At 40.4% G+C, this 26,201-nt stretch overlaps 2 protein-coding genes, 1 non-coding gene and 1 pseudogene across 8 annotated transcripts in view; 3 read left to right on the forward strand and 1 right to left on the reverse strand.

Annotated features, from left to right (window-relative positions):
- LOC145498298 (uncharacterized) overlaps positions 1-11,583 on the forward strand; it is a 12,105-nt gene extending 522 nt beyond the window's left edge. The window contains exons 1-6 of one of the 5 annotated variants that reach the window (XM_081478202.1): positions 7-1,620; positions 2,360-2,410; positions 5,496-5,558; positions 5,800-5,926; positions 6,322-6,400; positions 10,644-11,583. In XM_081478202.1, coding sequence (XP_081334328.1) covers positions 1,546-1,620; positions 2,360-2,410; positions 5,496-5,558; positions 5,800-5,926; positions 6,322-6,400; positions 10,644-10,674 — 426 coding nt within the window. In that variant the 5' untranslated portion in view covers positions 7-1,545 and the 3' untranslated portion in view covers positions 10,675-11,583. Of the gene's footprint in view, positions 1-6; positions 1,621-2,359; positions 2,411-3,360; positions 5,559-5,799; positions 5,927-6,321; positions 10,283-10,643 lie in introns of those variants that run through there. The other 4 variants (XM_081478203.1, XM_081478204.1, XM_081478205.1 and 1 more) reach the window with 4 other exon arrangements.
- Positions 11,584-11,597: 14 nt separating this feature from the next.
- On the forward strand, positions 11,598-15,528 carry LOC145498297 (metalloproteinase inhibitor 2-like; annotated as a pseudogene). Its single transcript, XR_014050846.1, has 2 exons — positions 11,598-12,164; positions 13,067-15,528. The product of XR_014050846.1 is annotated as a metalloproteinase inhibitor 2-like (transcript).
- An 8-nt stretch (positions 15,529-15,536) lies between these two features.
- On the reverse strand, positions 15,537-23,599 carry LOC145498295 (major facilitator superfamily domain-containing protein 12-like). Its single transcript, XM_081478197.1, has 9 exons — positions 23,001-23,599; positions 20,728-20,839; positions 20,086-20,185; positions 18,417-19,255; positions 18,035-18,127; positions 17,857-17,949; positions 17,203-17,474; positions 16,530-16,645; positions 15,537-15,855 (listed from the first exon to the last, which is right to left on the reverse strand). The coding sequence occupies exons 1-9, from the start codon at positions 23,543-23,545 to the stop codon at positions 15,710-15,712; spliced, it is 2,316 nt and encodes a 771-aa protein (XP_081334323.1). The 5' UTR covers positions 23,546-23,599; the 3' UTR covers positions 15,537-15,709.
- A 1,846-nt stretch (positions 23,600-25,445) lies between these two features.
- Positions 25,446-25,517, forward strand: Trnae-uuc (transfer RNA glutamic acid (anticodon UUC)). Its single transcript has one exon. It is a non-coding gene; the product is annotated as a tRNA-Glu (tRNA).
- The last annotated feature ends 684 nt before the right edge of the window (positions 25,518-26,201 follow it).

Below are 26,201 nucleotides of genomic sequence, written 5' to 3' on the forward strand. Positions count from 1 at the left end.
TAGAAGATTACAATAAGACCGTCAACAAAAGCCCTTCATAACTTATGTATAGGGCAACTGTGCCAGCTACAAAGGTCATAAATTGGGTATCAAATTTTTGGCCAGGTCATAGATAGGGTAGCAAAAATCGCAGATTTTGGTCATAAATAGGGTAAGGGTTTTGGGGAGTGGGCCACACGCCCCCACCCAACTTTTCTGGGAGTTCCCCCCCTCCAGGTGTCGGCCCTGTGTTGGGCTCATTTCATGAAAGCATCAAGATCTAGAATGTATCTGAAGGTGTACAGTTTTAGTTTAAAAGCATTCAGTACAAAAATTATCCAGACTGCAGACTGCAGACTGGGTACAATATGCACACTGAGAAAAAAAACATTTTTTGGTCTTATTTGATAACATGTAATTGATCATTATTGTAGCCTACCCATTGTCACACAGTCATCTTTCTGCAGTCATCGCCTATGACAATGTGCGTTGCTGGGGAATATTCTTGGCCTGGTCAGTGTAAAACGCAGATTGCGGACTACAGACTTTTTAAATACATCTATGGGTTATTGACCAAGCATGAGGTTAAGATGACTGGATATTGGCCAAGTTCTTTTTATGCATGTCTATGGACCAAGACAAAGTCTCAGTCCATAAACACGCAAAAAAGAACGAGGCACTCAGTATCCAGCCATCTTGACCAAATAAGCTTGGTCAATAAAGGTTTTATTATAAGGAAAAAGAACACTATATTCTTGCGGGACACAGTGGGTTATCCCGAGCAGGCAAGATAGCCCCATCTTGCCTGCTCGGGTAGCCAATCACAATGCACGATTCGGTTCATCTTGCTCACTCACAGAACTAACCATAAAATAAATTGTATTATTTCTATTATCGATTGCTAACTGTTAGCACGGTTATTCAGGCTAATTGCAGTGGAAGTCTGCCCTCCGGTTTGCCTGAATATCACTCCAGCTAGCCTGCCCATCACTTAGGTTAGTCCGAATGGAAATGCAGTTTGCTGAATCTATTTAGCCTGTTTACATTTAGCTTTCAATGATGGAAATGGTAACAGTTAAAAAGTTCAAGAGTCTGCAGTCTGCATTTTACCCTCAGTCTGCATTTTACCCTCAGTCTGCTATTTACCTCCAGTCTGCTATCTGCATTTTACTCCTGGTCAGCCTCAATCTGCTATTTACCCCCATTCTGCAATCTGCATTTTACCCACAGTCTGCATTTTGCCCCCTGTACACAGTCTACATTTTACCTTCAGTCTACAATTTACTGTCAGTCTACATTTTACCCTCAGTCTGCTATTTACCCCCATTCTGCAGTTTGCATTTTACCCTGTCTGCATTTTGCCCCCTGTATGCAGTCTACATTTTACCTTCAGTCTACATTGAACCCTCAGTTTGCATTTTACCCCTGGTCCTCAGTCTGCAGTTCGCAGTCTGTGTTTTACACTCTGACTTGTTGTTATCCTGATTCAGGTGTTGCATATTAAAACATAATAAATGTAGAACAGTAATTTACTGTTCAAGAATTTATTTTCTTGACTGTTTTTTTATGTTTTCTGCAGTTCCAAGCTGTAGTGATTACTTAGTGATCCCCTGCCGTGATACTCAAAGGACAACTCCAGTGGTATGGCATGCATTTTAAATCCAGTCCACAGTCCACATTTTACCCTCAGTCTTCATTTTATCCCCGGTCTGCAGTCTACATTTTACACTCAGTCTGCATGTAACCTTCAGTCTGCAGTCTGCATTTTACCTTCAGTCTGCACCATACCCCTGGTTCGCAGTCTGTATCTTACCCTCTGTCAGTCTTCATTTTACCCCCAGTCTGCAGTCTGCAGTCCTCAGTCTACATTTTACATTGACCATTCAGGGGCACCCAACGGATCGTTTCAGTAAATTATTTGTTCGGAAGGCCTTTAATCCCCTCTGATTTTCTGAAGAGAATTGTCACCTCGAACTTTCGTGATATGAGAAATTTATGTCTGTTGTTTTCGAATTGTAAAAAATGTTGTTTTAGGTACCGAAAAAAGGTCAGCTATCATTTTCGGAAAGGCGATAAGACCTAAGGTTTTCGGGGAATGGACGAAAAAGCCCTAATAAATTCGAGAATATTCAAGTTCCCCTAGAATAACCGAAGAGACAAAATTTTTTAGTGCAACCTAAAATTAACCTACAGAGCTTTAAAACTACTCCAGATAACCTAAAACAGCGTTTAAAAGCATTTGAGAGAAAACGGTCGTTGGGTGCCCCTGACCATTGTTGTTATCCTGATTCAGGTGTCAAATATTAAAATGTGATAAATGTAGAACAGTAATGTACTGTCCAGGAATTTATTTTCTCAACTGTTTTTATGTTTTCTGCAGTTCCCAGCTGTAGTGATCCCCTGCAATCATACTCAAAGGACAGCTGTAATGGTAAGTCTATGAGATTCTTTTTGTGCTTATTTTTTTACATTTGCTACTAAAAGAAGTTTCTATTACTTAAGATGCTTTCATCATTATTTGTTAAATTGAAAAGAAACATTTTGTGGCAAACGGGTGATTTGATGTACACCTTCATGAAGAATTAGGCATGATCATAGAGCACTGCATTTCATAACATAGATATCTCGTTATATAAATTTATTTGAACTCTGATTGGTGAGGTTGATTAGGTGTTAACAATAGAGTATGCAAGTGAAGTGTCATGTTAGCAAACAACACGTTTATTCACGATCCTAAAAATTCTATATGTTTAAAAAAATGCAATTGCAATCTCAAGTCTAATTCGTGACTAATTTCCAAAGAAGATTGTTTGAAACCTTTTGGCATGAAACCTGAAGTGTCAATGTTGGTCTGTTGTATTTTGAAATGTGCTACTGAGTGTGATAAGCCCAGGAGGTGGGGGGGCGGGGGGTGGGGTACTCCCTTATATGAGCTATATAGGTATGTGTGGCCCCAAAAGGTAGGGTTTTTCAGCCATTTTGGTCATAAATAGGTTATCGATATTGGCCATTTTAGTCATAAATAGTGTATGGTTTTAGCACTCTAGTCTTGAACTGGGTATGCTTCTTAGAAGAAGCTACTTTTTCATCACTATCAATAAGACCATTAACAAATGCCTTCATAAATTGTGTGTAGCGCAACTGTGCCAGCCGCAATGGCCATAAATAGGGCATTGAATTTTTGGTCAGGTTATAAATAAGGGTAGCAAAAATTACCCAAACATCTGTACAGTGTACATGACATCAAGGATGACTTGACATATGATGTGATGGAGTATTTGTGGTTGGAAAGATCTTCGTTCCGAGCATTAAAAATATCAAAATTTGTGAGTATTGCTTGTATGGATACAAAACAACATATATGCAATCTGGTTGTCCTAGCAATCTTCCAGTTCCCTTCATGCTCATGGGTGGAGAGAGGCTCCGTGAGAGTAAAGATGTTTTACCCAGGAACACATCACTGACTAGTCCTCGTGGCCAGTACTGGAATGTAACGTCGTGATTCAGAATTCAGCACATTATCTATTAGGCCTTGAAACCTCACAACTGCTGCTAGTAAAGGTGCATAATTTTTTTCTTCTCAGGACTCATGTTTCAAGTTTTTACGTCATTAAATGACATAATGAGTGATGAGTAGTGATGAGTTGGTAGACTGATTTAAAAAGAAAGTAAGGAAGCTGAAAAAAAAGCTTGTTTGTCAAATCACAGACAGATACTGCAGTCAGTGGAGCTTAGTGAATGTAAGTGCTTGTCTCTCCCACGCCTAATTTTACAGTGTACATCATCATTGTGAGGGTGTTATTGAAAGAACCTGGGTCAGGGGTGAATTTAGGGGGGGGGGGGGGGGTGGATTGGGTGGCTAGCCAATCCCTCTTGGAGAAGTGAAACGTGACAAAGGTTGTGGCTGTTATGGCAGAAATAAAGGCAAACCTCTGAACAGGTTCCTCATTGTAATTTCTACTTTGTGCCATTGCCAGTATTTCTAGTGAAACGGTTTTCAAATAGGCTTGAATTGTCAAATTGCAACATTTTCTACAAATGCATGTCCCATTGATTCTGCAACTCAAAGGTATCAGCCACCACCCCCGCCCCGGTTTGCGCATATTGAAAAGTTTAGCTTCAATTTTTCAAATTCGTCGTTTGTAATCCGTGTTTATCTTCCCCATCCTTAGCCATTCTTGTTCCTTTATGGTTTATCAGTATCTCTTTAGTGTTTTTCTATCTTATTAAACTGTTGTTTTCAGGTTTCTTACCATTTAAAGGTAATTTTGTATGTGGCCAAAATAACTCAAAATACCTTGACTGAGCCCCCTTAAGTTGTACGCAACTCCGTGCTTTTCCCTCGTGGGATGGGGCGCTCCTTCGTGTTCGTTCCCCGTTTATTCGTTTATCCTCTGTGCGTTCGCTCGTTGTGTACACCATGTGTTTCCTGTGCGTCCCCTCATGCACTTCCAAGTGCGCTCTCCCATGCATTTCCTTACTTTAAAGCAGTAAAAAAAAAAAACTCTGTGTTTTCCCTTATTGTTGCCCGTGGCTGCGTTTCGTCTTTCCTCGTACATTCACAGCAGGTGTTTTTTTTTTTTTCTTTTTGTGGGCTCGCTTATCCACTATACCCTGCTCTCTTTTAATGGTACCTTGTATAAGTCCCCGTGTGTTTCTCAAGTATTCCCTGTGCGTTTTCTCCGCTGTGTGCTCCGCTATTCGCCACCCCGTGCATGCACTTGGGTTACTGGACGTTCTCCATGCTTTCCCTGTTCCCCAAGCAACTCGTCCGTTACAATTTTAACTTGTATTCCTTTTGTATTCTCTCGTGCTCGGGTAGGACAGAATGGGATAGAAGAGGATAACCTTTACTTAATTAAGCTGGAAATTGTAATATACGAAGACTTTAAAAAAGAGTGGATCACCTTGTACAAACGGGAACAAAATAAACACCGATCTTTGTAAAGATAAGAGCCAACAATGGACGTAATAAATAAGTTTTATAAAGATGTAAGGCTCATCAAAAACCTGATTATTTTCAATATTTTTATGCTGGCTCAGAGCAATTCCTCATTAGCTATGAAAGCTTTGATCGCACGTTCTCCGCGCGTTCCGCTATTCGCAAACCCCCGCTTCCCTCTTGGGTTCCCGGTGAGGCCCTTCCATGTAAAAGGTACGGTGACGAGGAAAGCGGAAGTTTTCCTTTTTGTCTGAACTGCGTGCGATTTCACCGTAAGCGCGACTTTCCAAGTCTAGGACTGGCACTAGTTACGCAAGGACTGACAATGTCACGTGGTCACTTGTTGCATTTCCCGCCAAAGAAGAAACACAACCAGCTAAATTAAACGCAAGGATTTTTCTTTGAGACTCTCCCTTGTTAATATGATTTAGACAATTAACCCTGCTTTTTGACAACATTTCCTGAACCACTTGGCCTTACGGTGGTTTTCGTGTGGCATGAGGATAAATGGATTATGGGACAGAAAAAATTGTAATGATTAATCAGTGTTTGTTTCTGTTTGTTTCTTTGAAAGTTTAAAATGAACGCTACCAAATTCATTTTCAAAATGAGCCGAAGAGATGGGCATCCAAGAACTGTAAGAAAAGTTTAATTATGTTTGAAAAATGACGCTTTTGTTTGTTTCCATTTGTTCAGCCATACAGGTTCACGTGGGCGCCATATAAACAAAGGAAATGCAAAGTTGTGGCAGAAGAAAGCGTGCAAAGGGTGTTGTCATTATAAATTTGTGACGGTCTGTTAGCTGATTGGTCTGATGTTTTTTTTTCCATATTAATGATGACTATTGCTAATCTGAGGTGCTTGTTTGTCATTTTGAGATGTTTGCCGTCGGAGTATGGTGCTTACTGTTCCCTTCTACACGAGAAGTGAATTCTTATTTTGAAGAAGTGATGGCGTCGACGTTTGGGGAAGAGAAGTCAGTTGACACCCATATTTCTACCAATCGTTAGTATCAAATTTTTTGCATTCTACCTTTTAAGGTAATATTTCAACCAAAAATACCGGCTCCAAGTCATTCTACCACGTGCGCTTGCCGGCTCGGTTTACATTTCGTGTTGAACTCAGTTCAGAACAACCGTATGGCTTAAGAAACCGCAAAACGTACGTTAGAAGCTAGTTCAGAAACCTAACGAGATGCAAGGTTCTTAGTGTTTTTTTTTTTTTATTGAGAGTTCAGCTTTCTTTATAAAAAGTTGCGTTTCCTTGTCAACCTTTGTCTTGTACTAGTCAACGCGCGCTGGTGTACAACAATTCACTATGAATATTTTACTCCTCGTTTACTCGTTTGTTTCTACACTTGGGTTTGTTCCTTATGCAATTTTTATCTATTCTATTTTCAGGGAGTAAACAACTGAAGACAGGAGAGCCAGGAAAACACAAGGAGATCAAAAGGATTCAAGCAGAAAGGATGAAGAAAAAGTTGAGAATAGCATTTGGGAATTTTGATAGATTGAAATCTCTCTCATGCGAAATGGCAGTCTTGAAACTAGGGAAGATATAATCGAGTTCAAAATCGTTTTGTTTGCTAAAAGTTTTATTATTTCTGTCCTCTCCGCTGAAATATTTGCTTTGACGTGGCACTTGATTCGGACGTGAAAAAATTAAAATCGGTGAGGAACGCTAATTTACTCTGCCATTTTTGATGGAAAAGTTTCAACCGCTTTCGAGTTATCATTTAGTACATGTTTTCAAATTATGGCGAGTTTTATTACATTGGTCGAGCGATCATCAACCTGATTCAATTATATTTTATCGATTCGGCATTTGCATGCACGCATTACTTCGTGTATTTTGTCAAAGTCGAGTATTGTTTTTATCATTTTTTTTTTTTTTTTTTTGAAAATTCCAAATTGTTGTACTATCGCTCAACTCTCCTAAGTTTGAAAACCTGTTACTAGACGATAACCTTTGTAGAGTATTTGAAGGTGGCGCTGCATGTTGAAATCAAACCGCAATAGTAACTATTAGTTATGTGATCATGTCAGTCATCATAGCAAATTCTGTTTTGATGTAAATTGGACAAACAATTCAACGCTGTCTTGTTCCACAAAATCGCATTAAGGACTAAGTTTTACGAAGGTCAAGTTTCAATTTATAATGTGGATTGTGTGTTGGAGGGTAATGCCCTTGCCCAAAAACAAAACTGAATGACTGGTCGTGGAAAATTGTGTCAGATGTCCCATCAAACTTTATGTTATCAGAAAATTATTTCTACTTTTTCAAAACTAGGCATTTTCAGATACGAGCTTGAAGAAGTAGCTAAGAACTGTCTCGATCGATTCTTCGAACTGCAGCCGAATAGACGTGAAAGTTTATAATTTTTTCCCTTAATTTCCCAAAAAGTTCACGGAAATTAATTCATCTGACGTGAATTGTCTCTTCCCGAACAATAAACCATACGGCGGTACAACGTGTAGGCCTAGTTTCTCTAGAGTAAATCCAGATACCATGGGATACGTGTGGACAGGTGAATTCGATTCCAATATGCTACGTGTGGCGAAAGAAAAAGTTGCGGAGTCAAAAATATCAGGATACATGTGGACGGGGCCTGAGAGACAAACTCGCACGATGGAATTTATGAAATACACAGACAGAATTGGAACAGAATTGCGGCAAAAGTTGTGGTCTACATTGACAGCTTTCAGCCAATTCACTTTTAACAATGCTACATGAATTGTCTCTGTTTGAGTGACTAAAAGAACATTTTACATTCTTATTTGTCTATAACACGAGATAGCTATTGTTTATCATTCCCTTCAGAAATAAAACCATGTTCACTTACAGTTTTTGGAACTTGAGTTTTTAAGGGCAAATTCAAGCTACACTCGAAATTGTCTTGCAGAAACAGAAGAATCATTTTCTGTGGTTTTGTATCGGGTGCTTGAAACAATAGCAGCAGGCGAAAATGCTGGTGCTTCGCAGAACACTGGACATGGCTTAAAAATTTTTCACCCCTAAGAGGTGCCAATTCTAAAACAACACATTAATCTTTTGTCAAATTTCTTTTTTGTTGACCCAGCCTTTGAGGCTGAACCTAGGAGATACCAAATCCATTTTTAACCCCTAAAGGTAGGATGAGCACCCCACTCCTTTTAGTAAGGGGGTCCCCCACCTCCTCCCCACCCCCCCCCTCCCCATCTCTTGGTAAAGGAGTCCCAACATCTCTACATTCAGATATGTCATGTTTAGGATAAATGGCATGGTCCCCTTCATCAGTTCACCGGAGATTTCAGAATTCCAGCTGACCTACATGTGGTAGCAGCTATGTAGAGTCCTAATTCCCATATTTTCAACAAAAATTACCTTTAATGCATGTAGCTGTATCTGAAGTCTACCATTAGTCTTTCAGTACTCCAATATAATCACATTATATTCATGTGCTGCAGTTTTTCCTAATAAGTAATACAGTCACTTTGATAAGCGATTTACTCTCTTGTTTTTCAAGCAGCATGTAAAATTCAAAAATAGCAATAAAACAAAAAGTTTTAATTAAGCTTACAGAGGACGTTAGCTTGTAAGGCTGAGCATACCGAGGATGGTCAAAGACGTCACTTGAATCTTGAGGTCGCTTGTCGTTTCTGGCACTAGAATAAGTGAGCGAATTTCCCTCCAGTTTGTTCCACCAGCACAAGTTTGTGTATGGAACACGTTTGGGAACTTTTCCTGTAACTTAGACACAACATTAGGCAAATTAAAGTTTCCAAGCACCTCGTGCGATGAAGAAGGAGCGAAATGCAAATTCAGGTTGAGTCCCAGGGCTACCTGTCTTTCTCAGCCGGCGGGCCTTGGCGCGAGGAAAGAGCGTTCGATCTTGTTCGATCTTCTTCAATCTCCTACAGCTACCCAACGGGTTTAAACGAAGAGAGCATGTATTTGTTTCGTATGGAGAAATTCACCGAAAATTCTCCCCGTATAAAGCCAGTTTTAAGGTAATTCCATCGAAATAGAACTCACAATAGATTTTCTATCAAACTTCACCAGTTGGCTGCTTATATCAAGAGAACTTAAAATTTGAAATAAAAAAGAGAGATCTCCATATTCGTTTAGGAGCGGGAAGACGTCTAATAAACCCCATAATTCGTAGAACTATCTGCTTTCAGAAACGTTTATGTTTGAACCATTCACCTTACGCTTTAAGAGAGCAGAAAAAGAGAGAGAACGTTAAGCGAGAAATACAACAATGGATGTATTGCATAAATGTTAAGGAGCAATTTGATGTGCATTTCATGATAAGGGCACTCATAGTCAGTCGACAGGGATACAATATGTTCCAAGCACGCAGTGTTCTGGGGCCACATATTATCTTTTACGAGTGCTAGCTATGCTCTCATTTTCCGTGATAATTTTTTACTCTGCAGTAGAAATTGGTCCATATTCACTGTACAGATAGAAGGCGATCTCTGCATTCGAACTAAATAAAAAAATCGTTAGGTCCCCGTACTCGTTTCCGAGGAAAAAACGATGATTTGTCTATCGCAAGCCAAGCCGCTTTGAAAAAGCCACCTTTAATTGACTCAGCGGCTTTCTGGCCGGGTAGGGATTTTGACGATTGGTGCTGCTGCGATCGGTTCGAGTGTCTTCCGCGAAAAAACAATTTAATTAGTTAATTAGATTACTTTGACAGTTGATTACTTTTCTCTCGATTTCGAGAGAAAATTAAAACCGACTGTCAGTAGTCTAGGCTAGCCATTTTTGAAGATTTTCAAGGATCCTTCTAAGGCCGACCAGGCATTCCTTAGCATTTTCCACAATTTTTGGAAGGTATCCAAGGCTTGCCGAAGATTTCCGAGAAAGTTCCGAAGATGCTTTTGGATCACTCGGGAATCAATCCGAGGGATAAAGTTATTAGCAACTCCGGTTGAATTGCAAAAGGGCGTGAAAATATGACTTCTTCAAAAACATTTAGGCAAGTTAAACTGACTTCTGCTCTCTACTTACAAACCCTCTTCCGCCACTATTTTTGGAAGATTTTCAAGGATCCTTCTGATCCTTCGAAGGACGAACAGGCATTTCTTAGCATTTTCCACAATTTTTGGAATATATCCGAGGCTTGCCGAAGATTTCCGAGAAAGTTCCGAAGATGTTTTTTAGATCACTCGGGAATCAATCCGAAGGACAAAGTTATCAGCAACTCCGGTTGCAAAAGGGCGTGAAAATATGTCTTCTTCAAAAACCTTAATTTAGGCAAGTTAAACTGACTTCTGCTCTCTACTTACAAACCCTCTTCCGCCGCTATTTTTGGAAGATTTTCAAGGATCCTTCTAAGGCCGAACAGGCATTTCTTAACATTTTCCAAGATTTTTGAGACCTTAAGCAAGTGATGAAACGTTTACATGAGAAGAGTGCTGCAAAGAGGGGGTGGAGGGGCGGGCGGGATATGATTCGCGTCCGTATTTTAGCTGCTTTCAACAAAGTTTTTTTTTTTTCCATAAATTCACAAGTCACGTACGTCGTACATTTGCTTTTCACACGTCGCATGGCCTGCGTAGCTGGTGGTTTCGGTGGGGTTTTTGCGTTGAAAAACGTCACCTAAACCGCCAACTACGTAGGCTACACGTCGCACACTAATTTTTGCCTGTTCATCACTTGTTACGATTACAAACCTTTTGCCATCCTCCGAGAATATTACAACAAGAGCCCTATTTCTCTCTGTTTTCTTTAGAACTGGATTGTTACAAGATACGGCCGGGTGAAATTCATACTCTGAACAGAACTTGACCATACTGTAGTCCGTAAAAGCCAGGTGGATGATTGAGAAACGAAAGAAACTCACTATGTCTTGCGGAAACAACACGAAGTGTAGCAGACGGGTGTTACCCCTAATAACATTAACACTCTCAAGTACAGTTGTTATGAGAACTCTTTTCCGTTTTTAGCTTAGTGATTCTGATGAATCAGACGATTGACTTTACTTCGGGGAGCGTTATTTTATTAAGAGAATATTAAGTATGTTGTCTACTTGTCTCTAATGACAACAGTTCCCTTTTTTAGCCATATAATTTCTAGACGTATCATAACAGTTAATTCTTGTGGTTAGCGTTTTCGCTCGTTCGCGCAAACACTTTATATTGGCGCGCGTGGTCAATCTTTAATACTGAAACTATTTGAGGTGTGTTAAAATAAGAAAATTGACGGAAACAACGAAAGTAGGTTTATTAAGTGCTGATTTTCTCGTCATTTCACATGTAGAGGAAGTTAGGCGTGACAGGGATTAGTTTTTGATGAGTTAATACCATCTAAATTATTTTTTCGCTGAAACGATCTTGTCTCTAAAGCAACAGCTGCTCTCTGTGTAATTAATCGTGCCTCGTCCCCTCACCTGAGTGTTCCTGCGGTCGGGGTTCCGCGTAGAACTATCGACCTGGGCGGCAAAACGTGATAGAGACTAAGAGAGAACAAATCATAGCTAATCTGTTCTTGACCAAAAGCGAGATGACCCGATGTGAAAAAGTGGAGACTCCGCGAGAAACAATAATTAAAAGCAGATTAAAGTAGGCTGTGAAGTGAATCAGTTCAGCTTGTTGAAAAACGTGCTTTCCTGTTTTAGGATCCCTAGTCTTGACTCTATTTCATGACTTTTTTACCTTTCATAAAATTGCTGTTTATGGCAAAATAAATCTTGTTTACAGAGTAATTATCCATTAGCTGGGTTTGAACTGGAAACATTTTTACTCACAAAGTGAAAGGGGATGTGTTAGGAATATGTTAGAATCCTTCACTCCCGGGACAATCAGTGCTCTTTCCTTGATTGAATTCTTTGCTTAATCCACGAAGAAACGTTGAAAATGTCTGGGCGACCACTGAGAAACTACAATCTTCTTTCTGTCTAGTAGGCTCTGGAATATTCCCCGGAAGAAGCATAACTCGACACTTGAAAATGCGAAATTTGAGGTCATGAGGTTGATTTGTCGAATTCCTTTTGGCTACGCCAACGCGACACTCAACTGCCCACATCTAGGATATGTATAAATATGGAGAAAATATTAACAGACTGAAGACAGAAGAACTTCAAGAAAGACAGGAAAGAACTTTAAAAGACGAAGAAAGTACAATTTGTTTACCATGGCAGTTCATTTTTATCCTGTGGTGATTTTATGCATCCTATCATGGTGCTGTGCTCTGGTTTATGCGGGAGTTATGCAGTTAGAGCATCCACAACAAGCGTTTTGTGAAGCAGACTTTGGTAAGTTTATGGCAAAAATGTGTATATGTTTCGGCATTAAAAAAGTGAGTTTTATATCATGGTTTGAAAAAGCATATCGTACTTAGGTAATACTGAAGAAACTTCACGGGACACTGTATTTGAGATTTGATCGATTTATCCCGCCAGTTTCCGTTGACTGTCACAGCGTATTTTTTCACTCGCTCGAAATGGGTCGTGTTCTTTTAATTTCGGAATCACACGTTCGAAACTGAAAGATTACAAGAAACAAAATTTTACTTTTCAAGTGAACCCTTAAGTTGTTATACTTGAGGTATAAATGAATCGAAAATCAGCAGTCTCCTTCCCAAGTATTTTTCATTTTCATTTTACTTTAAAAAAGGATCGTGGCATACTTTACTTCATCGTGCCATAACCGCATTAAACAGATCTTGTTTGAAATCGGCTAAAAGTGCAAAGATATCGTAATTGAGAGTTGACTGTTTCCGGACACGTTGCGAAATGTGTTCCGGGATTTTCGTCCACTGGCTCAGCTCAGTTACCATTAAAATGCTTTTAAAATGACACCTTAGATAAAGTTCACATCAGCCATAGCAGCTAACTGCACGTAACGCTCGCTTCGCACTCGCCTCGCGCTTTAGTCGCGCGAGATCCATTCGAAGCTCATTATGATCTATCGAACAAACGTGATTAAAAAGTCTCCATGCTTAACTCCCAATTGGAACCTTAATATTTTGCCTTTATTTTTTCCACCCCTTCTCTTGCTTTTAGGCGTCTTTTAAGGGTTTAAAAGTGCCACTAGCTATGAATACTTTCCACAGAAAAGGGGAAGCCTTTATAACAGTTACAATGATCAACTCTGTAACGGTGCTTTTTTGGACTTAAACAAATACAAATTGTAATAGCCTTCTCTTTTACTTTAGTGATACGAGCAGTTGTTGAGTCGGGGCCTAAAAAAGACGGACATCATGATGTTTTTGCAATCACCATCAAAGAAGTGTTTAAAGGAATATCGCATGGCCAACAAGAAAAAGCGTTTGGCGTTTTAAGCACAGAACTCACCACCAAACTCTACACACCTCGCAGTTACATGGATGATAATGTCTCAGGACCATTCGGGATCAAGATGGGGACAGAATACTTCATGTACGGCGACATTATCGAAGGTGGAAAGTTGTTTACGAAATTCTGACCTGCGCGAGCCATGGGACAAAGTGACCTCGCGTCAAAAAGCAAACCTTCGAGGGTACTACGAGGCGGGATGTCGGCAATGCCGATTGAAGCCTCATGGGTGTCCAAACTCGGACCCTGAGTGCCACCAGAGGTTACCCGGATGCGAGAAGAGAGCGGGAGAATATCCACGATCGTGGAAATGGATTTGTTGGAGGCGGTTTGAGCATTGTGAGGTCGACGAAAGTGGTCAGCGGTGTCACTGGAAAGAAACCAGCGAATCAAAGGAATGTAAAAACAGCGACACGCCTGCAAAATGGTTTGGTTATTAAAAGTGAGTGACGCCAAACCGCTCACAGACCACCTGCTATTTTGAAACGAACTGTGAAAAGAAATATACACCTTTAATTGCATTCTTCGTCATCAGATCTAATTTTTTAGAAGTTGATAGTTAATACAACGGAATGGTTATGAAGCCCGGCAAACATCAAAGCAGCAAACAGAGATGCCAAGATTTATGTTGGAAGCTCCACGACCGTGCGCAATCGTTTGTTTTTCGCTCATAAACTATGCAAGAATTACGTAGTCAAAACATTTCTTTTGGTTAGTTCCTCTGTCACTAGTAAACAACTATTGTATTTTGTGCACGGTCAAGGCCGAAAAAGAGAACACAAAACTACAACAAAGAACTTTGTCGAGTTTCATAACCATTCCCCTCTATGAACTATGCCTACACGATTGGCTAAAAAATCTCGCGCCACTTTTTCATCCAATCAGAAGTAAAACCAACACAAACCAATCGTGACTCGTTCGCACGCGTTTTCCCGCGCTTTGCGCCAGCTACTTGTAATTACTTCGAGTTTTGATTGGTTCACTGTTTGTCTTTGTCCTTTGTGATTGGTTAGAGTTATAACTTGGGTTTTAACTTTACGACACTTAGTTCAAAACTGCTCTAATAACATAAATCGTAGTAATTACTGAAATAGTTGACGCGACGAGAGGGGGTTATTGTTACTTCCTTAACCATTGTATAAGGGACCCTAGATACAGATTTGTTGTGTTCCTTATAAGAATCCTGGTTCACAGTAGAAATAGGAAAAAATGTTCACAAAAAGACCTTGTCTCCTAGACTTTGCCTTGAAAGTTAAAGAACTATTTATGTAAGACAAGAACAGGTTTTTTTTATAAGTTTTATTACTTTATCCGTATTTTTAAAATCATAAATTTTTCTTTAACATTGTAGCGCACAGCACTGCAGTTCTTGAAAATTAGAAATACTTTTTAGTGTATCCTTAAAGGAACAAGCCATCTTAAACAATAAATCGGCGCTGTTTTCGAAGCCATCAAAAGGCCATATATCAAATTTAATTAAAGCTGCCTTTTGTATATTTTACACTTTATTTACAGTCAAGAGAAGATGCTTGTATATAGCGAAGCGTTTTTTCAAATAAAACTCAATTTAAAACTTGGTTTAATGTACAAGGATGATGCAACATTAATGATGAAGTAAAAAAAATGAAATCGAAAGTCCAATTACTTTCGATGAACGTAGTAACGCGGGAGAAAATATTCGGAAGGAAAAGTCTGGTTTTGAAGTTCCAGGAAAGAATAGTTGAAGGGAAATTGTGAAAACGTACTGAAACCTGGTAAACATTAGCTATGGGGAATCGATCTGGGTCATCCACTATGAAAATGGTTTTGGTCGTTCTTATAGTTCAAGGTCGCGTCCACAATACACCGGAGAAATTTGAACACGGTGTTTTCACTCTGAAAACGCATCAAATGTTTTCCGTCCACATTACGCCGGAGACATTTGAAAACGCAACAATCACCGGTCATTTTGGATTTGTGTTTGAGGAAAACTTGAACAAGGAAATCACATGATTACCGTGACTTCATTGTTTTCGAAGAGCACCGTTTTCGAAATGTTTTTCGTCCATCACACAAAAACGCAAAGCCGGCGTTTTCAAATTCCTCCGGTTTGAAGAGAGTTTACGGAAAGCTCCGTTTTCGTGACGGATAAGTGTGGACGGTAGGCCTGACTGTAGAAATAAAGCTGCGTTTTCAAATTATCCGACATAGTGTAAACGGGGCGCAAATCCCCTATACCGATACGTCGATGTGTCCCGATCATTCACTCGTCAAATTTAACGCTTTCGGCTACGCCTGATTTCGAACTGGCTGCGATTCGGCGATTTTTTTCTCTTCTCCCCCCCCCCCCTGACGTATACCACTCCATCCTCTCAATACCGTTCTGTCCCCCTGACCAGAACCTAAATTTAGTTTAAATGCTCTTTGAGCCAATAGAATTATTTCAGTCTATAAGGAGCTTTAACATCTCTTTGAACGCCTTGCCTACCAAGCTTTCGTTGCAGACTTTTTCTTTAAATTATTTCTTAACTGACAACACGAGCTTTGGAGTTGAAGTTTAGAACGATTTCATGCCCCTTGTACTCTTCATCTATTGCTGCTGGGTTGTCGTAAGCGTACAGACCATCTACAGCCATGGCTTCTGTCTGGACTGAACAATCTACTGTGTGAACTAAAGTAAAGGAAAGTGAAGGTAAAAGGTAAAGTATGCATACGAGTCAAGTGGCTCATCAGGCCGGAGCTTATCCCGGTTTCCGTAGCATAGTGCGACTAGGAGTATTTCTTCTCCTCCCCTGGATGGGATGCTAGTCCATCGCAGGGTTACCCCCAGTATTAAATTCTCCGGCACTCATTTGTACACCTGGGTGGAGAGAGGCACTGTGAGAGTAAAGTGTCTTGCCCAGAAACATAACACAATGTTCCAGGCCAGGGTTCGAACCCGGACCGCTCCACCCGGAGACGAGCGCACTGACCATGAGGCCACCGCGCCTCCACGAAATTAGTTTTAACTGGAATTTAACTCGCGTAGTTTTCAATGCCTCTTGCACATTCTGTATGGAAATGGCCAAAGCTCGGACAAAACGCAGTACTGCGCGTTGCAATCTGTACCCGCGGAAGTAGAACTAGCAGCCTAGGAAAGAGTTATAGGGCGTGTCCTCGAGAGGTTAATACACAGCCCTGTCGTCGTAACCACTGCAAACCTTATGACGTTGGATTTTTAACACATCATGTGATTCCCTGTGACATGGCTATTGTTGACAAGGTGTGCAAATGTCTCCTAAACTGAGTCAAATAAAATGGAGTGAGGACACCTGTTTAACTGCCTTCTTAGCTCAGTCGACTTACCTACTTTCCTGCACCTGACAGTCGCTGGAAGGAAGGCAATCACAGCCAAGAAACCCAGTAATGAGCCAGCGCCTGGCCCCACGGAGAACACGTAACGGACGTATTCACCACAGTCTCTGTGGAAAAGGGACAGACAAGGATTAACACGAAGTGTTTCTTGACGAACATTTCCATCTAAAGTGTGTACTTGAAATTTGTTGAGGTCTCCTCCAACACCTTTGAAGCAAGAACGCTCTTTCAGAGTGCATAGTAACCTTTCCAAGCTGTACACTTTCCTTGGTTGAGTACTCGCTCATTTTAGTGACCCCTTTAGAAGTTGGAGCTCTTTCTCTAATTAAGATGGACGCCTGTCTAGTTAGGAGCGACCATTTGTGGTATGACATGTTTAGTCCTGATCAGCTCACGATAAAGATTGCACGTGAACTAAATTACTGATTTTATGAAAAACAGCGGAATTCTATCACTTGGAATGTCAATACGTATTAAAGGACGGTGCAAATTAAGTCAGTTGTACGAAAAAAAAAAACAAATACGAATAGGATCTGCTTAATTTTGACCTAAATCAATAAGCTTCAACAAGGACTGATCTCTGTGCAAAACTCTTTGATGGCTTAACATACCTCGAGCTAAAGTAAAGATGTGTTGACCCCAACTGTGCTTGTCAATGACTTACCCGCTAGAAGGAAAGAATTCTTGAGTAATAAAAATTGCGATTCCGCATGCCACCTTGGCCAGCACTGCCATGGACGCAAACACGAACGCGCCAGACTCTTTATTTTCACCAATCAGCTTCCCAGCTAAAGCCAGTGACGTCACGTACATCACAGAGCCTCCGCATCCCACAAGAATTGCGGCGCAATAGACAGCGTTTTTTCCAGATTCGGTTTGCAAGTAGAACCAGGCCGAGGAACCAGCCGCTAAAACTGCGGCTAAAGAGTACGTCCACTGTAATGACAAAACAATAAAGCCATTTAGTAGCGAAGCGCTGAGAAGAACGACAAAAAACCTGTAAACAGACAAAAGGCGTCCAGTATGCCTGGAAATTTAAAGCGTGATGTTCAATGTTCAAATTGTTTCTGTAGGTTAACGTTACAAAATACTCAGCGAGAAAAAACAAATACGAGGCGGTATAGCTGTTTTAAGACAATTGTTTAATTAATTTTCCGTGTATTTTTGACGTCTAAAGCTCAATACAGAGTGATTTCTGGCGTTAAATACTAATCGTGTTACGTGACTTTTGTAGCACTTGTAAGATGGTGGCAAGCTAGACGTCATAATTGTGTTCGGTTCTTGAACTACTCAATGCTCTCCTTGTATTTCCTCTCACCTTATCACCGAGCATCCTGTCAAGTTTCTTTGCCCATAAGCTGGAAAAAACGCCGCTGATCAAAATCACTAGAGGGAAATAAGCGATAGATTCCTGCAAGAGATGCATCGATTTCATTAGACATGTACAAAGTGCAGTGGCTTGGCTGAAGCTGCTCGACGAACCATTTGCGGCTTACCTTCTCAAATCCGAGCGTGTCGGTCAAATACAGCGGTACATAAGATGAATTAAGGACTTGAACAAGACGAGCACACATAAAGGCGAAGGAGATCTGTGAATGAGAACAGATTACTAGTGTTGGATCTGCGCAGAGCGGTTTACAGTTGAGTGCCCCCTAAAATCACAACGGTTAATCAAACAAACGAAAATAACTCAATGTTCAACGAATCAGAATTCGAACTAAGCAACGTAACAGGCGCAAGCGCGGGAAATCAAAACGCCTGTTACCAAGTCTCAGTTGTTTTTTTGTTTTACTTTTGATTGGTTGAGCATAAGGCGCGAATTTTTTAAACCAATTAAATTCTTAAAAGAAGAAATATATTGTGCGATCTCCTGAATACCTTATAGAACATCGGAGTTTTAAACCAGTCCGTCCACGTTTTTATGGTCTTACTGTTCTTCGTTTCTTGTTCATTTACTTCCTCTATAATGACACTAACTCCACAGAAACTCGTATCAGTCCCCTTTGTAACCGAGCCTGGTCTTGTTTGATCCGCTGCGCAGATTTCTTGTTTTTTGTACTCTGATTTCTCTGTCTGTGCTTTATTGTCTGTGTTGGCGCAGTCAATGGAATCAACAGAATCTGTTTCTGGTGATGAGGCATATCCTTCGCTGGAACCACTGGATTCCGATCGGTTACTCTGCCGTTCTTCCATCAACTCATCACTCTGGGAATCTCCACCCGTTTGGCTTCTTTCTCGAGGAACATCACCTTCAGTGATTTGCTTGTCATCGATTAGAAACGCAGGATTTGAGAAACTGAATTCATTATCTTTCTTGGTTTGTTCCGTGTGACCTGCACGTGGCGGTCGAGTCTCCGAATCCTCGCCCAAGTTGCCGACAGCCTGTTCACAAACAATGTCTAGCGTCCCATCAGTTTGAAAAGCTGGATTTGAAAAGCTAAATTCGTTACTGTTCTGGCCTTTCTCTAGCTCAGTCACGCGTAATTCAACAGCTTTCTTTTCGGGTAGATCAACAGACCTATCTTTACCAGTTCCATTTTCAACGGCGATGTCTGCCTGTTCTACTTGTATGACTTCTGTATCCTCAGTTTTCGCAGATGCTGCAGAGAGTTCATTTTCATCGTACAAGCAGAACACTCCGACTGTTTTGTCAGGGAGAGGGAGGGTAGCTGTTTTGCTCGACTGTCTTTCTCGACCAATGAAACTGCCTGAAGGACCTGGAATAAAAGGGAAAAATGGCTTACCCCGGGAAGATATTTAAAGTGAAGGCAACTTTAGGCGCTATCTTGAAATGCATGAAATACTTTAATTATGGATCGTACACTGAACATTCGTGCTTTAGTAAACGAAGAAAAAAAACAGACGTCTTTAACCAGATATTAGATCTGCTTATTTCGCCTGCCGGTCTCAGAACTTGCTCAAGCTAAACATGTAACGCCAACGTTCAATTCCAAAAAGGAACACTGACGGAAAAATGATTAGCCGCCTTAGTCCGCATTCTCCAAACAACGCACAACTAAGACATTTCACGTTGTTCAGTTGTTGTGCAGAGGACGGTAAAGAAATGTACAAAGATTTATAACGCACTTGCACAGCCATTGTTCTGCTCATTAACTCGTTTGTTTGGTGGCGTTTTCGTTGCCGTTGCCGTCGTGGTTTGGTTAAGCTCCCTAACAAAGCGCATAGGATATTTCAAGTATATCTATTATTAACGTATCTATTGTAGATGTCTTATTCAAGATGCATTCTACTCCAGCACTCTGAAACAACCGTTAGTAACGGCTTTGGAGTCAAAAAAAATTGCTGGGAAACAAAATGAGTGAGAGCCCGGCCCTGCACAGCGAAGAACCTCCACTACGCCTCATGCTAAAACTGATATAATTCTACTGGCATGCACTGAATTCTACCAAGAACAAATTAGATTTCGATGTCGGTTCTGCCACAAAGAGCTCACCAAGTGATCTGGCAGCTTATCATTTGGTCGAATACCTTTTCATGCAGTGATGTTATTTGGTAGTTATATTGTTGATTTCCTGTTGTCTCCTACCTTTGTTCTTTTCCTCCACAGTCCGTAGAGGTTCATGGGTTCCCACGTGAAAAATTAAGGAGAAAACACAACCTGTGCCTACTACGATCACGGCCATTTCCTGAAAACGAAACCAAAAATAATAGCGTGAGGGAATAAAAAAACACTGTCAGTCGCTCCTCCGCAGAGGTTCGGGCGTTCTCTATAGAAATGCGCTGGCTTGATGAAGTGCAGGCGAAAAAGTCACTTTACATATATTTTGCGCCAGCACTAACATCACTCAGCGGATTCTCTCCACATCAAAAGAAAACAAAATTCAGAAACCTTTGAACCTCAGCGAAGGAGTAAGTTGAGCCCGAATGTAGGACACAACCTGACCAACTTGGAGTATCATTTAGGGGAAACAAGAGACATTTTTGGCAAAACTTCGTCCCCGATCCACCTAGGACTAACATGACGGTTTAGTTCTTTACCAACATATTCAAACATAGATTCTCCGTACAGATTCAAGCATACTTCAAGCCTGTTTAGTTGGGAAGTTCATCGTGACTGAAAAAAATTACTCAACCACTGCTTAATATGCGGACGGTCGATTTTGGGAAAAAATAAACGTCTCTCAATTGTGAGGGAAGGTGAAAAAAGCCTGATTTTAAAGGAACCTACCATGAAGTCTTTCCACTGACTATAGGTTAGGTTCTCGCTGCTGCTGTCGGTTCTGAGGACAATCCATGTGATGGCATACACGAAGATGCCACTGAGAAATGTAAAACCGGATCTGAAAGAGAACCAAGTAAACTTCTTTCTCATTGAAGTAGGTATTTACATTACTCTCAAAAATTTTATTTAGTCCGTGATTTTGCAGTTTAGAAACCCTGTATTACAGTGCGAAAGTTCTTGAATTCGAACCGGGCCACTTGGAAAAAGAAATAACCAATCAGAACGTTACTTGAGAACAAAGGATAACGATCTCTTTCTCAAATAAACCAATGACATTGAAGAATACGAACAATAGATCTTTAAAAAATTGAAAACCCAACAAAGTGCGAGGAGTTGTGAACCTCTCAAAAGACTTTGCCATTTGTTGATTGGTTAGTTTCGATCCTAAATTTTGTACGTTTTTCAACGGTTTCGGTTTAGTTATCGCAAAATGAGTTTTCAAGCTAAATTTTTCGAGCGAGATTTATAATTATGATAGTTCGTCGTCAAGGACTGAATCTCTAAGAGTGTATAGAACACAGAGGAATCGATAGTGTTTATGTTTTCTCGTCAAACACACCGTTACTTGCCGTCACGAGAAGCTACCAGTCCATTATTCTCATTATGCGTTTTGATTGGTTAGTTTCCTTCTACAGGTAGCTCGCGGCTCGAGCAGTTGAACTGTCAAAGGAATATAGCTTACACACGTAAACAGATCAGTTTTATTACATGATATACATGTTTGCCTGCAGACATATGATTTCTCTGTTTGACCGCAATTTAAAAGTGCATCCGTTTTCAAACAGGTTTAAGTTGTTTTAACCCCTCTTCACACAGAACCCAGTTTTACTTGCTACATAGTGAGAAAGATTAACTGTACACTATTGAACATGTGCCAAAAACCACAAACAGCCAATTAAGTCATAGATATCGATGATACAGCAGGATGTGAACCGACCAGCCTGGAGGACATTCTTCTTAATATAGCTCGCAATTCGAATTTCCGTCAAAACACATGAAAAAAAACTTGCAATTTGATCAGTTTTTTCCGTTTCTAAAGGGCTCAGGATTATAACCGAGGCCATAACTTTGTGTGAAGTCCTTCTCCAGCCGAAATTCGACTATTCCAGTCTGCCCCTTATATCAAATTTTTCACTTTTTCTGTCATAATTTTCGGCTGGTTTATTAAGTTCTGCTTATGAAACATTTGTCCGCTTGGATAACACTATGCGATGCTAACACGATTTGGTGACGCACTATTTTCTTTCCTTTAATTTCGTATCATCAATATTTATATTCTTTTCAGATAAGATATACCGGGTGGACGACCTTGACATTCCATTAAAAAAACCACCAGGCTTAAAAAAACAATTTCCCATAAATCTCTTTTCTGTATCCTGTGGCGAGTCCCAAAAACCCAAAGTTCAACTTCATCGTAAAATCAAGTTGTAAGCCTTTTTGACCTGCCTTTTTGGCCGGGGGTTTTCAACCGACAGAAAAATTCCAGTGTTTTTGGAGCTTGCAGATAGAGACTACATTTCACGCTACGAAAAATGTATCGATTTCTTTTGCGTATCGCAGCTGAGATCACCTATTTTGGGAATATTTTAAATATTTTCACATTTGGGGTCGGCCGGTAGTCGGTTGATTGTACCCCTAAAGACACGAATCATTCACGTGCCAGCGCACGTGAGGTTTGACAACGTTCACATTGTTCAAACTTGCTTCCATCAAGATTTTTAAGTGCGCGCCACTAAATCTCAACTTGACTCCAAAACAGTAACTCAATACATCGGTCACAATGGCGGAAATGTCCCGGTAAGTTACGTAAGAAGACTACCCACTGAAGTTCAATGCTCTGTACTTGTTTTTGAGCAATTTTTAAAGTCCTCGCAATTGATCAGCGCAGAATTCATAAGTTGTAAAAAGCGAACACCAATTTCTCTTGTTCCGTAAAATGTCGAGAAGCCAAAGAGCAATTCTTATTTCAACTTTATTTTAGATTTTATTGTCGTCGAAGTCTACCGAACGATCTCCCGGCCTGGCAGAATTTGAGGTGGTTGAGCGGTTATTTTGGAAAATTTAATCAAATTTTTTTGGAGCGAGGTAGGGGATGGACGGGGTTTTTTTCTAAGACGGTATTTTAGCGCTCACTAGCGGCGATTCTTTGCTATTCTAAGAAAGAGCCGATTGCGCGGTAAAATCGACCAAAGGTTAAAACAAATAAAATTCTGACCCACCGTAGCGCGTGAAGTTCCACCATTTCATTGGGTCGCTTTGCGATCTCGGGTATTAGCGCCAAATGGGTGACCTGTGATAACGCCCAGCCAATATTGTGCACAATCATGATAGTGCCGTAATAAATCCCCATTATCCACTCGGGAGAGTCTTTCCCGCAGGCGAAGCAAGGCATCATGAGAAGCGGGAAAAATCCCGCAACGAGAACAGTCCCGAGCAAGTGAAAACTCTTGCGTTTGCCGTAGCACCTTGCAAGCAGTGGGAAGTTGTAATTATCGCAGACGTAACCAACGACAATGCATAGGACAGAATCCACAGTGTTCGCGACGACCCAGAGAAAACCGGCTGTCCTGTTTGAGAGGCCAAGAACTTTCGTCTGGAAAATCAGCATATAGGAAATCCATGCTCCGAGGACGGTGTCATTCAAAACATGCCCAACGCTGAAAGCAATCCTTTGAAAAATTGGAAGACGAGGCTTTGAGCGAGATGGTCTTCTTTGCTTTCTTTGGTCTGCTAAAAAACTAGAACCCGAACGATTGTGACTCATTTTGACGTGTCTTTAACCGGCAAACGGCTTTTTCTAAGCAAAAATAGTATTTCAAGAACGCCAAACCTTAAAGAGGCTAAAATTTACGATAAAAAGTTTTTTTTTTTGTCGAGGCCACAACTAATGCATTGAAGAGAGATCACCGTCTTATGACTAAAACGTTTGGTGTTGAAATGCTTGCAAGCAAAATTTGTCAGAGATAACTGATAATAAGCAAGTCTGCTTTGCTAATACCGGTTCAAGTATTTTCTTTCAAACAGGTAAGAAACAAGTAATTCAGCAAAGAATGTTTTATTTATTCAGTGTGTGGTGAGCTATTTCTAGCTAAACCGGGAGGCTGGTTACATTCAATGAATTTTATGAATTTCAGTTCCATAAATTATAGTTAACTACTGCATAGCTTAAATTTAATACTCTGAGCGGATTTTTTTCTTTTTCTTTTTTCTCCTCGTTCCCACTAGCAATTGATTAAAAAAAAACTTTGAACCCTCGATTAACTCCAGCTGAGAGTTGGGTAACTCGTAACCCGTAAGGTACTCGAGAGAATTCTTTCCCAGTAAGACGAAATTACCTGAAATTGATAGTTATGATTATAAAACAAAAACAGCACAACCTTAGCACAAAGTATTCTCTCAAGAGGAAAAAACTACCAGACTTACAACCTTTGGCCATCGAAATTCAGTTCCATGATCCTGGCCAATTCGAAAAAAATTCAAAACATTCAGAATTCAAATTGCTATGGAACCCATTGTACAGACACCGGTTTTATCCGGACATCTGTTATTAGGACAATGTTGTTTCTACCGACGAAAAGTTAATAAATATTCTCTAACGACTTACGTCGACCTCCTTATAAAACGGACGCCGGTTGATACAGACAATGGACACCTTTCCGTGATCCGCGTGACGTGCTCTGATGGCCATCACTGGTGAGCCTCGCATACTACCTCTAGTTCTTGCGCACCGGCATATATTTCACCGAAATTATGTGCTGATCCTACATTCAGAAAGGAAGTTATCTACAGGTTAATAAGTTTCAGTGGTGTAATACAGATAAACAAGACATGTTTGACAAAATGTTTTTTCTGGCGTTTGACCCTTCTACGGTCTTCTAGCGATTGCCGCTTTGTCGTATTCCAAAATGAAAAAAATTACCTATCCATTTGAGGTTTTAGTTTCATCAGATATAAGACCCTTTGTTGAAAAACTTGACTTTTGCAAAGTTGTAACTCGACGGTGTTCTTCGTTTTGTAACTGACGTGTATATATGAGTACGCTCTTACGTTGCGTGACTTTTCATGAACTAAACTGGCAGCACGTGAAGGGTGTCGCGTGAGTAAAAAGATAACTTATCTATTAAGTTTTTACTCGCTGAACAGTCCTTACATTGGACGAGGCGTTGATTTCAATAGCTGTAAGGTTTAGTCTGTACATCTATAAAACATATGTCCGTTAAGTGTATTCTCATGGTATCTATGGTCTTTACTGCGGACACCCGTAGATCATATGGACATCGACATTTTATTGTTTTCACATTAACCGAGTTCCATTGAACACATTAAATGCTGCCGGTTACGTAATGGAGTATTACGTAAGAGCATGCAGAAAAAATTGAGTGTAATACAGTGAAGTCAAAACAAACGGCGGGATCTGAAAATCCGTCACATTCTATCATTATTATGTCACGTAAAGGGTCGGTCACGCTATGAGACGAGGGTTCGAAGGGATCTGTTTGTAGACTGGTATAAAGTGTGTTTTGTACTAAGATCCAAAAATGTTTAGCTCTGGGTAAAATCGATAAAAATTCCCACCTTCCCAGAACTGATCATTGAGCAAGATTTTTAACAGATACTGTAAAAATTAAATGACATGATTTTTTTCTCACTTTCGACTGGTCAAGTCCCATATGGTCTAGCGGTTAGGATTCCTGGTTTTCACCCAGGCGGCCCGGGTTCGACTCCCGGTATGGGAATGATAACCATTTTTTTTTTTCTTTTTTCCCGTCTTGTCAGGAAATTTTTTCTCATTTCAATTTGGATTTTGAAAACCACGATGCAGTTTACGACTGTAACATTTTGATTTTGCTAGGTGCCCTCAAACGCGACGTAACATCAAAAATGGCAACAAATATCACAAACGGGAAACGGAAAGTGAAAAGTGGAACGGGAAAATGGGAAGAAAGAACCCAGAAAACAGAAACAGGTAATTCTTGTATTGGCGTTATTCCGGCATTTTCAATGCTGCGTTTACTGTGGTTAAGCCCAGGACTTTAATTTGTGGGTGGGTTTCAAAAGAGTTCAGAATTCGATCATCAGCCGAGGAATCATAGTCTTTGGCATACACTAACATGCCATCAAGTCTTTGCTTTTCGCATTGCATGAAATTTCGAATGAAATAATCACCGGTCACTTTGGACTTGTGTTGGAGGAAAATTCTGTCAGGGAAATCACACATGATTATCGTGACACCATAGCTCTCGAAAAGCCCTGTTTTCGCGACGGATTAGTGTGGACGGTAGGCCTGACCGTAGTGATAGAGCTCCGTTTTCAAATTTCTCTGGCATAGTGTGGCCTTCAATAGCCCTTATACATGATGACATGCAAATTGTGATTTTATCGTGGACAAATTCCCAATGTAGCAAAGGTAAAAAGAATTC

The sequence above is a fragment of the Orbicella franksi genome, chromosome 9 (assembly GCF_964199315.1).
Source record: "Orbicella franksi chromosome 9, jaOrbFran1.1, whole genome shotgun sequence".
Taxonomy (NCBI): Eukaryota; Metazoa; Cnidaria; class Anthozoa; order Scleractinia; family Merulinidae; genus Orbicella; species Orbicella franksi.

What these genes read in the sequence shown, in the direction of transcription:
- LOC145498295 (XM_081478197.1), bottom strand. Translation starts at nt 23,545, where the DNA reads ATGAGTCACAATCGTTCGGGTTCTAGTTTTTTAGCAGACCAAAGAAAG. An exon ending in ACACGCTCGGATTTGAGAAG is followed by an intron (nt 17,950 to 18,034) that starts GTAAGCCGCAAA and finishes CATCTCTTGCAG; the next exon opens with GAATCTATCGCTTATTTCCC. An exon ending in TGTCAGGTGCAGGAAAGTAG is followed by an intron (nt 15,856 to 16,529) that starts GTAAGTCGACTG and finishes CCTTTACTTTAG; the next exon opens with TTCACACAGTAGATTGTTCA.